The following is a 12,487-nucleotide window of genomic DNA, read 5'->3' on the forward strand; positions in this document are numbered from 1 at the left end:
CTAGGCACTAAGCAATATTGGACACACCAAACGGTAGAAATTTTTTCTCTGTCATTCCCCATTAAAAAAAAAACCAGTTTTGTGCTTCAGGTTTCTGATATTTAAAATTATCTTTAGTGTCAAGACCAAGGTATTAAGGGCATTAGCATGCCTTTTTAGTCCCCATATCCTTCATTTAAAGGATTTTTATTATTGCCTTTTTATTATAAAAGATAAATAAAAAGGAAACCAGTGATCCTTGGTTTCTTTAGACATTTCTCCTCCCCATTTTCCCCCATATTGAACTTGTTCCATCTGTAACTTTAGTATCTTCCCTAAGTATAGAGAAGAAGAATCTAAAATAGAGAGAAGAGATCTAGGTCACTTGAGAATAAGGAGGGAGCCATAGCTAGGGAGAGGGGAGCTAATTGGTAGGAGCTGTGATGAGGAACAAAATAATTTAACACATGAGGACAGGGAGAGGGCCCAGGTAGGTCAGGTGGAGAGGGGTGGAGGAGATGTGATCAGTAGTAAGAGTTCAGTCTTGGGAGAAGGGAAAGGAATATAGTGTAAGAATCAACCTCTAGTGATTTTATGTGTAAGGTTTCTATATAGGAGAATTTCCCTTTTCCTCTGCCAAAGAGATCAAAAGATTCTACTTCACTCTTGAAATTCAAATGTCCAGTGTCGTTCCTTACCCACCCAATCTCTCAACTGTATTTGAAGGCTCCAGTTTTTTTTGTTTTTTTTTTCCTTTACTCTGCTCAAGCAATTTCAGACTCCTCCCTCCAGGTTAAGGATTGAAGCTGCTAATGCTAGGAGTCTTAGCCTTTCCTAGAATCTAGGAAATAGAAAAGAAATTCTTATTCCTGAAGTAGGACAATTGAGATCCTGTAGGGGACTACTAAGGTAATAGCAACTGGCTCCGACCCAATGTTTGCTGTTCCATCAGAAAGACGGGATAAGAATTGGGACCAATCTCATTCTTGGCATCATTTTCCTCATGGTCTGTAGTCATCTGACGTGTTCGGATTATGTAGGGAGCCTAGAAGGTGATAAGAAAGACTGAATGTTTTTTCCTCATCATCCCTTCTTTGACCTCCACTATATACCACAGACACCTATTTACTTTAAGAAATCATCCTTCCCTTGTCCACTCCCTCAACTCTCTTGGTTTCTGATTCTCCACCCCAGCCCCATCCCAATTTACACATTTTTTTCATCTGTGTCTTGATCCTTTTCTCTTAACTGCATCTCCCAACGCTATGTATCTCACCTTTATCCCTGATTCCTGGGTTCTTCTTTCTCATATTTTACCATTCATTCTACTCTACTTCAGTATCCCAAATTTATAATAAGTTCATGGTTCTGTCCTTCAGTCCCTTCATATTTCCATTATCTTTTCATTATCCCAATTCCATTCTTCTCCTTAGTCATTTTCCATATTTGAGATTTTTTCATTTCCCTATTTTTCTATATTCCTTCCTCCACCTCCATTTTTTATTTTCTAGGCCTGCCTCTAATCTTAAGCCTAATTTTGTTTCCATAATATGTCATTCCCTTCTTTCTCTCTGTTTCTTACCATGAAGAGTAGGCCAATGAGTAGCAGGAGGAAGATCACAGCCACCAGGACCACAATGACAATGGCCCAGGCAGGAAATGAATTTCCCTCCAGCACCCCCTGGGTTGCTCCATTCTGGGATCCTCCTCTTGATTTATCTGTTTTCTGGTCTGGCCAATAATTATTGATTGATTTTGTAGAATTCAACTCCTGTGTATAGTTGAGAGTTGTGAAAGGTGCAAAGGTTTTCTCACTAGTAACCTGGAGTGATGGATAAAGGGCAGCTAAAGTAGTATAGGGAGTAGATGTAGATTTATGGGTAGTCTTGTCCAAGGGTCTTGGGCCTCCTGAAGCTTTTGTGGTTTTATCTGAAATTTGGATAGTTTTGTCCAAAGCTCCCTGAGTTTGATATGAAGAAATTTTAGTCTTGTAAAGGCCTGTGGTCTTTTCAAAGGATTTAACCATCTTTTCTGAGGTTCCCCCAAAAGTTATAGTTTTGTCTAAATTTCCCATGACTGTGGTTGGTTCCATGGCTCCTATGGTTTTGTCAGAAGCAGATGTAGGCTTGTATGAAGTTCCTAAGGATTCAGTTACCTTGTCTGAAACAGCTTTAATCCAATCTGTGGTCTTTTCAAAGAGAGATACCCTATTTGATGCTTGAGTGGTTTTCTTCAGATCTCCTATAATAGAGGTTCTCCTTCCTGTGTGGGAAGTATTTGTAATCTTGAGTGAGACAGTTGTGGTACTGTACAAGGTTCCAATGCCTTCATGTGAAGTTGTTTTGTTCTTGGATGACCTAGATGTGGTTCCCATCCCATCATAATAGGTAGTTATAGTCTTGGGTGAGACAGTTGTGGTCCTGTCCAAGATTCCAATATCTTCATGAGAAGTAGTTTTATTCTTGAATGATACAGATGTGGTTCTGTCTGAGGTTCCTATTTCCTCATGATAGGTAGTTATGGGCTTGGGTGAGACAGATATGGTCCTGAAGGAAGTTCCCCTTTCCTTTTGGGAAGAAGCAGTTAGTTTGGATGAGACAGATATGGTCCTGGATGAGGCTCCCATGCCCTCACGTGAGGTTCTGGTGACCTGTGAGAGAGATATTGGCCTTGCTGAGGTTCCAATATCCTTAGGGATGTTTTCTATAGTTTTGTCTGAGACTTCCATTCCCTCATGGGAAATAGTTATGGTCTTTGATGAGATAGCTGAGCTTCTGCTTGAAGACCCCATTCCCTCATGATAGGTAGTAATGGTTTTAGGTGAGACAGATGTGGTCCTGAAGGAGGTTCCCATTCCCCCATGGAAAGTATCTGTTATCTTGGGTGATACAGATATGCTGCTGGGTGAAGCTTCCATTCCCTTATGTGAGGTGCTGGTGATCTGTGAGAGAGATGTTGCCGCTTCTGAGGTTCTAGTATCCTTAGAGATGTTTCCTGTAGTCTTGTCTAAGTGAGGTGTTGTTTTGTCTGAGACTCCCATTCCCTCATGGGAGATAGGTATGGTCTTGGATGAGATAGCTGAGCTTCTGCCTGAAGATCCCATTCCCTCATGATAGGTAGTTATGGTTTTAGGTAAGACAGATGTGGTCCTGAAGGAGGTTCCTATTTTCCTTGGGGAAGAAGCTGTTAGCTTGGGTGACACAGATATGGTCCTGGGTGAGGCTTCCATGCCTTTATGTGAGGTGCTGGTGATCTGTGAGAGAGATGTTGCCGCTTCTGAGGTTCTAGTATCCTTAGAGATGTTTTCTGTGTTAGTTATGGTCTTTGATGAGATAGCTGAGCTTCTGCCTGAAGATCCCATTCCCTCATGATAGGTAGTAATGGTTTTAGGTGAGACAGATGTGGTCCTGAAGGAGGTTCCTATTTTCCTTGGGGAAGAAGCTGTTAGCTTGGGTGACACAGATATGGTCCTGGGTGAGGCTTCCATTCCCTTATGTGAGGTGCTGGTGATCTGTGAGAGAGATGTTGCTGCTTGGAAAGTATCTGTTATCTTGGGTGACACAGATATGGTTCTGGGTGAAGTTTCCATACCCTTATGTGAGGTGCTGGTGATCTGTGAGAGAGATGTTGCCGCTTGGAAAGTATCTGTTATCTTGGGTGACACAGATATGGTTCTGGGTGAAGTTTCCATGCCCTTATGTGAGGTGCTGGTGATCTGTGAGAGAGATGTTGCCGCTTCTGAGGTTCTAGTATCCTTAGAGATGTTTCCTGTAGTCTTGTCTAAGTGATGTGTTGTTTTGTCTGAAACTCCCATTCCCTCATGGGAGATAGTTATGGTTTTAGGTGAGACAGATGTAGTCCAAAAGGAAGGTGTCATAGTAGGTGAGGGCTTGAAGTGGATACTGTGGCTTGAATCTGATGTTGATTTTGTGGGGCGACTTGTACACATTGTGCTTTTAGGCTTTACGTGTGTTTTCTTATTGTCAGAAGAAGTGACAGACCATCCATTCCGGATAATTGGATCTTGTGCCTCATTCTTAGCATGGCGTTTTGCAGGTAATTTAGTTACAGAGCTTTGGTGGTCTTCACCTTGGGGCTGATGGATAGGTCTGCCATTCTCTGTGAACTTGAGGAGTATCGATTTTATATCAAGATTTGGGGGATTAGAGGTGGTATTATAGATGATATCTGGAGTGAGGTGGATGAAGTCATTAAATGTTGTAGACTCAAGAGTAGTCAAGAACTCATCAGATGGGGCAGTATCTGCAAATTAGAGAAATAGAAAAGTTCATCCCCAGTACTTCTTACCAGCCCTCCAGAAGTTCACACATTTCCTTTGATACTCCATTGAGTGCCCCTGCATCTTGAGCCTGTCTCATTTCTCTCCTTGGAAGAGAGTAGGAAAGAATGGAAAATAGGATGGAGGCCAATGCCATTCTTACTTCTTTTCCTATAATCTAACATCCTTCTAATACCATTGTAGTCATTGGAATGTGAGGAGTGGAAGTTAGACCTTGAAAAACTCCCTAAAAAAGGACAAGTAGAAAAACAGTGTTGGTGCACAAACCTCTTCTCTGGAGTGATTTAAAACTTCTAGTGAGGAGGCTGGAGGTTGGATAAAAGGCTACTCTGTCCCTACCCTGATTATAGTTCTATCTCTGTTGAATTTCCCCTTCCTTCTATAAGTAGTCTAGGACTGGAGAGCCAATAGCTAGAAGTCTGACTCTGGAAATGAAGGTCTCCTTGATTGTGGGGAAAGGAGAGATAAGGGTAATAAGGGAGTTGGACTGGGAGTTGAGACAGTTGTGTTCTGTGAAGGGATCTGGCTATATTTACAGATAGGGTGTTAGGGAATCTAGGGCTGTACTGGGCCAGATATAACCTTAATCCCCAAAGAAAACAGTCAGTGGTGACTAGGAAAATGTCTCTGCTCCTTAGGAGAAAAAGAACAAGTGAGAGCTGGAGAGAGAGATTAATAATCTGCACCTGAGATTTCTAATCCCTGTTAGCTCATGGTGGGGCAGTATCTGGCTCTATTCCAAGTCTCAGAAAACATCAATCCTTCTCTATTTGCATCTAGAGGGAGAGTTGAGGCCTGAGTTAAAAAGCAGATGCTTGGGTCCTAGAGGGTGGGGTGGGGAAACTTCCCTTAGGGAAATAGGACTCTGGGAAAAGATGTATGTGGAAGTCCAGAATAGATAGGACAGATAACATGGGTTCAGAAAACTGAACTTTTGGGTTTCTGAAGATAATAAGGATTATGGTAATAGATAGTCTGGGATGAAGGTGGCAGGGAGAGGTCTGCATGTTTTCCTAGCTTTCCCCAAGCCTTTACACTACAGTATCAGATGATTTCTCTCTGGCTCCCTTTCTAAAACACCACTTGCTACCTACTTTTCTTCTCATAGAGTGTGGAGCACATTAGAATATTAGAACTGGCAAATCCTCTAATTCAACTTCCTCATTTTTCCAAGGAAAAACAGATCCAGAGGCAGAAGGAATTTGCTCAAATTCAAACAGAGGTTCATAACTACTCAGGGACAAATCCATTCCACAACTTTCTTCACTACCAAGCCTTCTTTCCTCCATACCCAACTTATTCCTCCTCCCCAACTCAGGGTAGCTCTCTGGATTGTTGTCTAACCATACTGGTTCTCTTGCAAAGTATTATCATCAATTTTCCAGTTATCACAAAGTGATTAAAAAGAAAAAGGAGACAGTCTTCTTTTAGTGAATGACAAGACAAGGGGATTTGAAGTGAAAGGATTCTGTTACTTCTTGTATGATCATCTTGGCCAAGTAACCAAACTTCTCTGGATCTCAGTTTCCTCATCTGCAAAATGAAGGGATTTTTTAAGGTCTCTTACAATTCTATTATCCTATTATGATCATCCAGAACTAGGAATAGTGTTTACATATGCTTCATGGGTGGGGGGGTAGGGAACTCCCCTACAATCTGAAAATATTTTTATATATTTCTAGAGATGGAGGGGCAGAGGAGTTACTTCTCTGTATATTTTATTATTAGATTAGTCTATTTAGGGATAATCAAATGTTTCCAATTTATCATTTGGAGATGAAGTGGGCAGGGAAAGAAGCTACTGCTATTAAATCCTAAAATTCTGGTCATAGAATCATTAAGGTAATTCCTTACTCAAACTAATCTCATAACTTGTTCCTTTGATCCCATTCCCTTTCATCTCTTCCAGGACCTTACTCCATCAAACATCCTTTCTTTTTCATGTATCTTCTGACCACATTCTCTGTATCTACAAACATCCCCAGATTTTTCAGATTTAAAAACAAAAACAAACATCATGGAAGTTTATTTTGGAACAACACCTAAAGTTGTAAATAACTTTTATTAGTTTTGTTGTTTAAAGATTATTTCACAATAAATTGTATATTTATATACAAATACACATGTACATAAAGTCTTTATTTGACCCCTCTACCCTATCAAGCTACTATTTCCTCTCTCCTTCATGGATATACTTTTAGAAATAGTGTACATACGATATCCCTACTTTTTCACCACCCACTCAACACTGCAATCTAGTCCCAGTAAATAGCTGAAATTGCTCTCTTTTTCTTTGATCACTATGATCTCCATATCATCAAATATAACATTTTCTTAATCTCTTCATTCTTTTTGACATTTCTGCAGCATTTGATATTGTTAATTATCCCCCTCCTTCTGAATACTCTTTCTTGGCTTCCAGAACACAATCTCATTCTCCTAATTCCATTATTGCATCTCTGTTTCACTTGCTTGTTCTTCATTTTCCCTCTTTTTCTCCCCTACATCTTAATGGCTTTAATTATTACCTGTAAGGAATCCTAGTGAGGAAGGAATCTTAAGTAAGTTTTAGCCATGTTTTCTTTGTAACTTCTTTTTGCTGAGAACTTTGAAATGCACTCCTAGTTATTTGATAACATCTCAGAGAATATTAGAAGGACTAGCCACTCTCATTCAAATCTGAATAACTGTGACCTGGCTTCTCCCAGCTAAGGAATTCAGATGTTGCTGCTTCCTAGTAGTGATGATGTTATGTTAAATGTTGCCTGTTTGTTTATTATATTGTCTTGATAATCACCGTATTTGTTAATTGTACAGTACTTTTATGATATAAATTTCCTCTTTTCTTATATCTTGTTAAAATCAAGGTTCTATGAGATTATAAATAAATTAGAGGAACATAGGGTAAGTTAACCTCTCAGACTTGTGGAGGAGGAAGGAATTTGTGACCAAAGATGAACTAGAGATCATTATTGATCACAAAATAGAAAATTTTGATTATATCAAATTAAAAAGCCTTTGTACAAACAAAATTAGAAATTTTGCAAACAAGATTAGAAGGGAAGGGAAAACATTTTCACAGTTAAAGGTTCTGATAAAGGTCTCATTTCCAAAATATATAGAGAATTGACTCTAATTTATAAGAAATCAAGCCATTCTTCAATTGATAAATGGTCAAAGGATATGAACAGACAATTTTCAGATGATGAAATTGAAACTATTTCTACTCATATGAAAGAGTGTTCCAAATCACTATTGATCAGAGAAATGCAAATTAAGACAACTCTGAGATACCACTACATATCTGTCAGATTGGCTAAGATGACAGGAAAAAATAATGATGAATGTTGGAGGGGATGCGGGAAAACTGGGACACTGATGCATTGTTGGTGGAGTTGTGAACGAATCCAACCATTCTGGAGAGCAATCTGGAATTATGCCCCAAAAGTTATCACACTGTGCATACCCTTTGATCCAGCAGTGCTACTACTGGGCTTATACCCCAAGGAGTTACTAAAGAAGGGAAAGGGACCTGTATGTGCAAGAATGTTTGTGGCAGCCCTGTTTGTAGTGGCTAGAAGCTGGAAAGTGAATGGATATCCATCAATTGGAGAATGGTTGGGTAAATTGTGGTATATGAATGTTATGGAATATTATTGTTCTATAAGAAATGACCAGCAGGATGAATACAGAGAGGCTTGGAGAGTCTTACATGAACTGATAGTGAAATGAGCAGAACCAGAAGATCATTATACACTTCAACAACGATACTGTATGAGGATGAAGAAGTGGATTTCTTCGACAAAGAGATCTAACTCAGTTTCAATTGATCAATGATGGACAGAAGGAGCTATACCCAAAGAAAGAACACTGGGAAATGAATGTAAATTGTTTGCATTTTTGTTTTTCTTCCCAGGTTATTTTTACCTTCTGAATCCAATTCTCCCTGTACAACAAGAGAACTGTTCAGTTCTGCACACATATATTGTATCTAGGAAATACTGTGACATATTTAACATGGATAGTACTGCTTGCCATATGGGGGAGGGAGTGGAGGGAGGAAGGGGAAAAGTGGGAACAGAAGTGAGTGCAAGGGGATAATGTTGTAAAAAAAATTACCCAAGCATGGGCTCTGTCAATAAAAAGTTATAATTAATAAAAAAAAATCAAGGTTGTAAAGACTAACACGCTTATACCTACCCTCTTTAAGATTGTGCCTGTTGAATGTGAATTCTGAACTTAGATTAATCCTACACCACCTCTATCTGTCCCCCAAAGTTGTAGCTCTAGTCTTGACCTCTATGCTGATTTCAGACCCAAATCTCTACCTATATGTACTACCAGCATCTGAAACTTAACATATACAAAACTAAGCTTATTTTTTCCTCTAATTTCTCTTTTGAAGTTTTGGAGTAATTTTTTGAATTTTCCATCTTCTTTCCAATTAATCAAGTGGTATTAGTTTTACTGCCAAAATATCTCTAGTGTTTATATAAGCTCCCTGTCTACTGAATTACTGAAGTATGAATCCTCAGTCAACAATTACTGTGTTTACTATATATCAGGCATTGTGCTAAATTTTGAGGGTATAAAGAAAGACAAAAAGTAATCCCTAACCTCAAAAATAATACATTTTAATAGGAAAGACAACATATGAATTACTAGGTAATATAAGATATATATAGAATAGATGGAAAGTCATCTAAAAGGGAAATGCATTAGCTGGGATGGCATTAGTATTCCTTATCCATTAGGAGAGTCTCTCTCTATCATGCCTATCCCCCAAATACCCACTTCCATAATGATGTTGGTTACAAATGTGCCACACACTGGTAGGATCATAATGCCTGATTAATAAATTTTAATTCTCTATCCCATTCTCTCCCTCCTGGAGAAGTCTTCCGTAGAAGGTAGTCTTCCGTAGAAGGTAGATTTTGAGCTGAGACTTGAAGTAATAGAGGCACACTAAGAGCTCAAGGTGAGGAGGCAGAACATTAATGCTAGCTAGATAACCATTACACAGACAAAAAGATAAGAGATGGATCATCATGTTGAAAGAATGACAAGTGGTCCAGCATAGGTGGGTTATATAAGGGGTAAAGGATCAGAAGATTTGGAAAGGTAGGAAGGGGCCAGATTATGCAGAACTTTACCAGAGATTTTAAAATTAGACTCCAGAGGTAACAGAGAGTCAATCTGAGCTTATCTAGCTGAGGGTATGACCAGATCTATCTTTAGAAAAATAACCTTAGCAGCTGAATGAAGGATAAATTAGAGTGGAGAGAGACTAGTGAAAAAGCTATTGCAGAAGTCCAGGGAAGAGGTTATCAGGTGATGAACTTGAATTGTGACTCTCTGAGTAAAGAGCAGGAGATATAAAGAAGGTTTAAGGGAGAGATGAGTTTTGTTTGGGCATGCTGAGTTTGAGGTACTTATGGAACAATCAATTTAAGAAGTCCAAAAGGCAGTTAGTGACATGGACCTCAATAGAGATGAGGGCTAGATATATAAATGCATAGATCTGTATAGATGTATAGATCTGGGAATCCTCAGTATAGAAATGATAATTAAACCCTAGAGAAGCGATAAGATCACTAAGTGACAAAAAAAGGAGAAGAGGAGAGGGCCCAGAACAGAACCACCATCTACACTATTATAATAATAATCTCCAGTCTGGGAATTTTTATACAACTACCATTTCCATTGAATTTCCATTCAACTACCAAAATAATCTTAATGTCTCCCTATTGCCTTCTAAATAAAGTTCAAGTTCTTAACTTTGGCATTTAAAGCTTTTCATGAGAATCTGAAATCGTTTCCTACCTCCTTACATACGATTTCCTTCTAGAATATTAGTATTTACAACTTACTTTAAAGTCCTTTGTTCACCTAGCCCTTAGATTTGATATGCCTACCATCTCCACTTTTTCTTAAGTTTTTAAGTCCTAACCCATATACTACCTGCTCCAAGAAACCTCCTCAAGGCCCAGTCAGTGATGATCTTTTCTTTTGGATTTCATATAAACATTTTTGTACTTCACATATTTATTTTATTTTGCATTATAATGATTAGTATATTTTTCTTACTCCTCTCCTTCCCTTATTATACTATAAAGTCCAAGAGAGCAAGAACCAAGTATCATAGAAACTTTGTGCCCAGGATAACTCTGTATACAATAGGTATTTAGTAATACTTGCTGAATGAGAATGCAATCACTATCAAAATCATGAACATGCAATCAAAAAATCATAGAATCTAACTAGAAACAAATATCAAGAAATTATATGGTCTAGGCCCCCCACCTCCAGGCACAAGTAACTAAATCACTTAGCTTAGGTCTTATTTTTCTGCCTGAAGCTTTTTCTGATTCCCCCCTCACCCCAGTTGCCTTCCCCTCTCAAAATAGCTAATGACTCTTTTCTATATACCTATCTATCATACAATATCATGTTCCTCTCCTTGATAGAGGGTAAACTCCTCAAAGGCAAAGACTTTGACTTTTGTCTTTGTTTATCCAATTCAGGTGCAGTACATGGCATATAGTAGCTGCTTAATAAATGCTTGTAGATTTATTGATTCATTGATTGTTAAGAGAGGTGACCATCTATCCTCTTCATAAGATTTGCCATTAATGGTAATTTAATTTCCCCAGGAGTCAAATTGTGAAATATGAATGGTGTGAACAGTATTTACTAGGATAATGGCATGAGAATTTGATTAAATAAGTATTTATCAAATGCTTCCTATGTAAAAGGCAACATGTTAGAGTCAATCTCAGAGGGAAAATGACCTAAATTCAAGTCCTGTCTCAGATACATGTGGTGTCAACCAGGTGACTCAATAGATTAGGCACGTCCTAGCTGTGTGACCCTGGGCAAGTCATTTAGCCCCTCCCTGACTCAATTTCTTCATCTATAAAATGAGTTGATAATAGCATCTGCTTCATAAGATTGTTGTAACGATCAAATGAGAGAATATTTGTAAAGCATTCTAAGCCTTAAAGGACTATATTTGATGCTAGTTATGATGATAATGGTGATGAAAAGTTGATTCTAAAAAAGTAATTTACTTCAAAAGTGCTTAATTTAACAATATGCCCAGGCAATCTCCAAATCCCTAAATTGCAGAACAGACTAGCACTGGCTGAAAGAGTTCCTCAGAATTCCTTACATAAGGAAATCACAGCTCCCAACAAATGTGGGAATCACCTCTGATGAAATAAAAGTAGAATATGGTTCAACCAATTCTCAAGGATAAATGTAAATGTGATGACTGGAGGTGGAGGAGGATTGAGAAAGGAACAGGAAGATTAAATCTATAAAAGGATAGAGGAAAGTTAGTATTCTAGGCACCAGTTAGATATAGAATATATGTTTGTAGAATGTAAACTAATTATGAATCACCAATATCACTTAGATTTTTGAGTTTTCCATTTGCCTCATTTACTTGTTTAAAAAGGTTAACATTGCAACAGTAAAATCCCATGATCTTCTATAAATCATCTTTTGGTACCTCTGTCAAAGTCAGGATTAATATTCAATAGAATTTCTATTGTTTTTATGTACTTTATTTTATTTCTTTTCGTTTCCTCCCTCCTTTCCTCCCTTTTGCTTCCTTCCTCTCCCTTCTCTCCCTTTTCTTTTCTTCTTCCTTCCCTCCTTTCCTCCCTCTTTTCTTCCTTCCTCCCCCTGCTCTCTCTTTTCTTCTTCCTTCCTTTCTTCCCCTCTTTTCTTCTTTCCTTTCTTCCCTCTTTTCTTCTTTCCTTTCTTCCCTCTTTTCTTTTTTCCCCTCTCTCTTTTTCTTTTCCTTTTTCTTTCTCTCTTTTTTCTTTGATTTTTTTTTCAATCTAGGGAGATTCCAAATTAGGAAAATTTGCAATTTTTAGCCTCAAGTAACTATCTGGGATCTCTGAGAGAGTAAATAATTTGCCAAAAGTTCACACAGCCAATTTGTATCTAAAATAGGATTTGAACCTAAGTCACCCTGATTGTAAGGTAGGCTCTTTATTATGTACTTTTCAAATCAACAATTCTTATCTCAGTTCTCAGGAGTTCCCAGGCATTCAGTACAACAGACCTTGCCCTAGCCAGAACCCTCACTACTCCATCCCTACCAGCTCTAAACTCCCTTTTTGTCTATCCAGTTCTCTACATGCCTTCACTTCATTCTTGACCTCACTTCAATTTCCATTTCCCTTTGATATCCAT

General features: G+C 38.4%; 1 protein-coding gene across 1 annotated transcript; it reads right to left on the bottom strand.

Annotated features, from left to right (window-relative positions):
* Positions 1-883: 883 nt before the first annotated feature.
* Positions 884-2,605, bottom strand: MUCL3 (mucin like 3). The gene is made up of 2 exons (XM_012548860.2): positions 1,562-2,605; positions 884-1,024 (listed from the first exon to the last, which is right to left on the bottom strand). Exons 1-2 carry the CDS (start codon positions 2,603-2,605, stop codon positions 884-886), a joined length of 1,185 nt encoding a protein of 394 aa, XP_012404314.2.
* Between the last annotated feature and the right edge of the window lie 9,882 nt (positions 2,606-12,487).

Source organism: Sarcophilus harrisii, chromosome 4 (assembly GCF_902635505.1).
Source record: "Sarcophilus harrisii chromosome 4, mSarHar1.11, whole genome shotgun sequence".
In the NCBI taxonomy this organism is placed as follows: Eukaryota; Metazoa; Chordata; class Mammalia; order Dasyuromorphia; family Dasyuridae; genus Sarcophilus; species Sarcophilus harrisii.

Excerpts from the sequence above, each read along its gene's own strand:
- MUCL3 (XM_012548860.2), bottom strand. The coding sequence starts at position 2,605 with ATGGGAGCCTCATCCAGGACCATATCTGTCTCATCCAAACTAACTGCT. Across the intron at positions 1,025-1,561 it reads TCATTGGCCTACTCTTCATG|GCTCCCTACATAATCCGAAC; the intron begins GTAAGAAACAGA and ends ATCACCTTCTAG.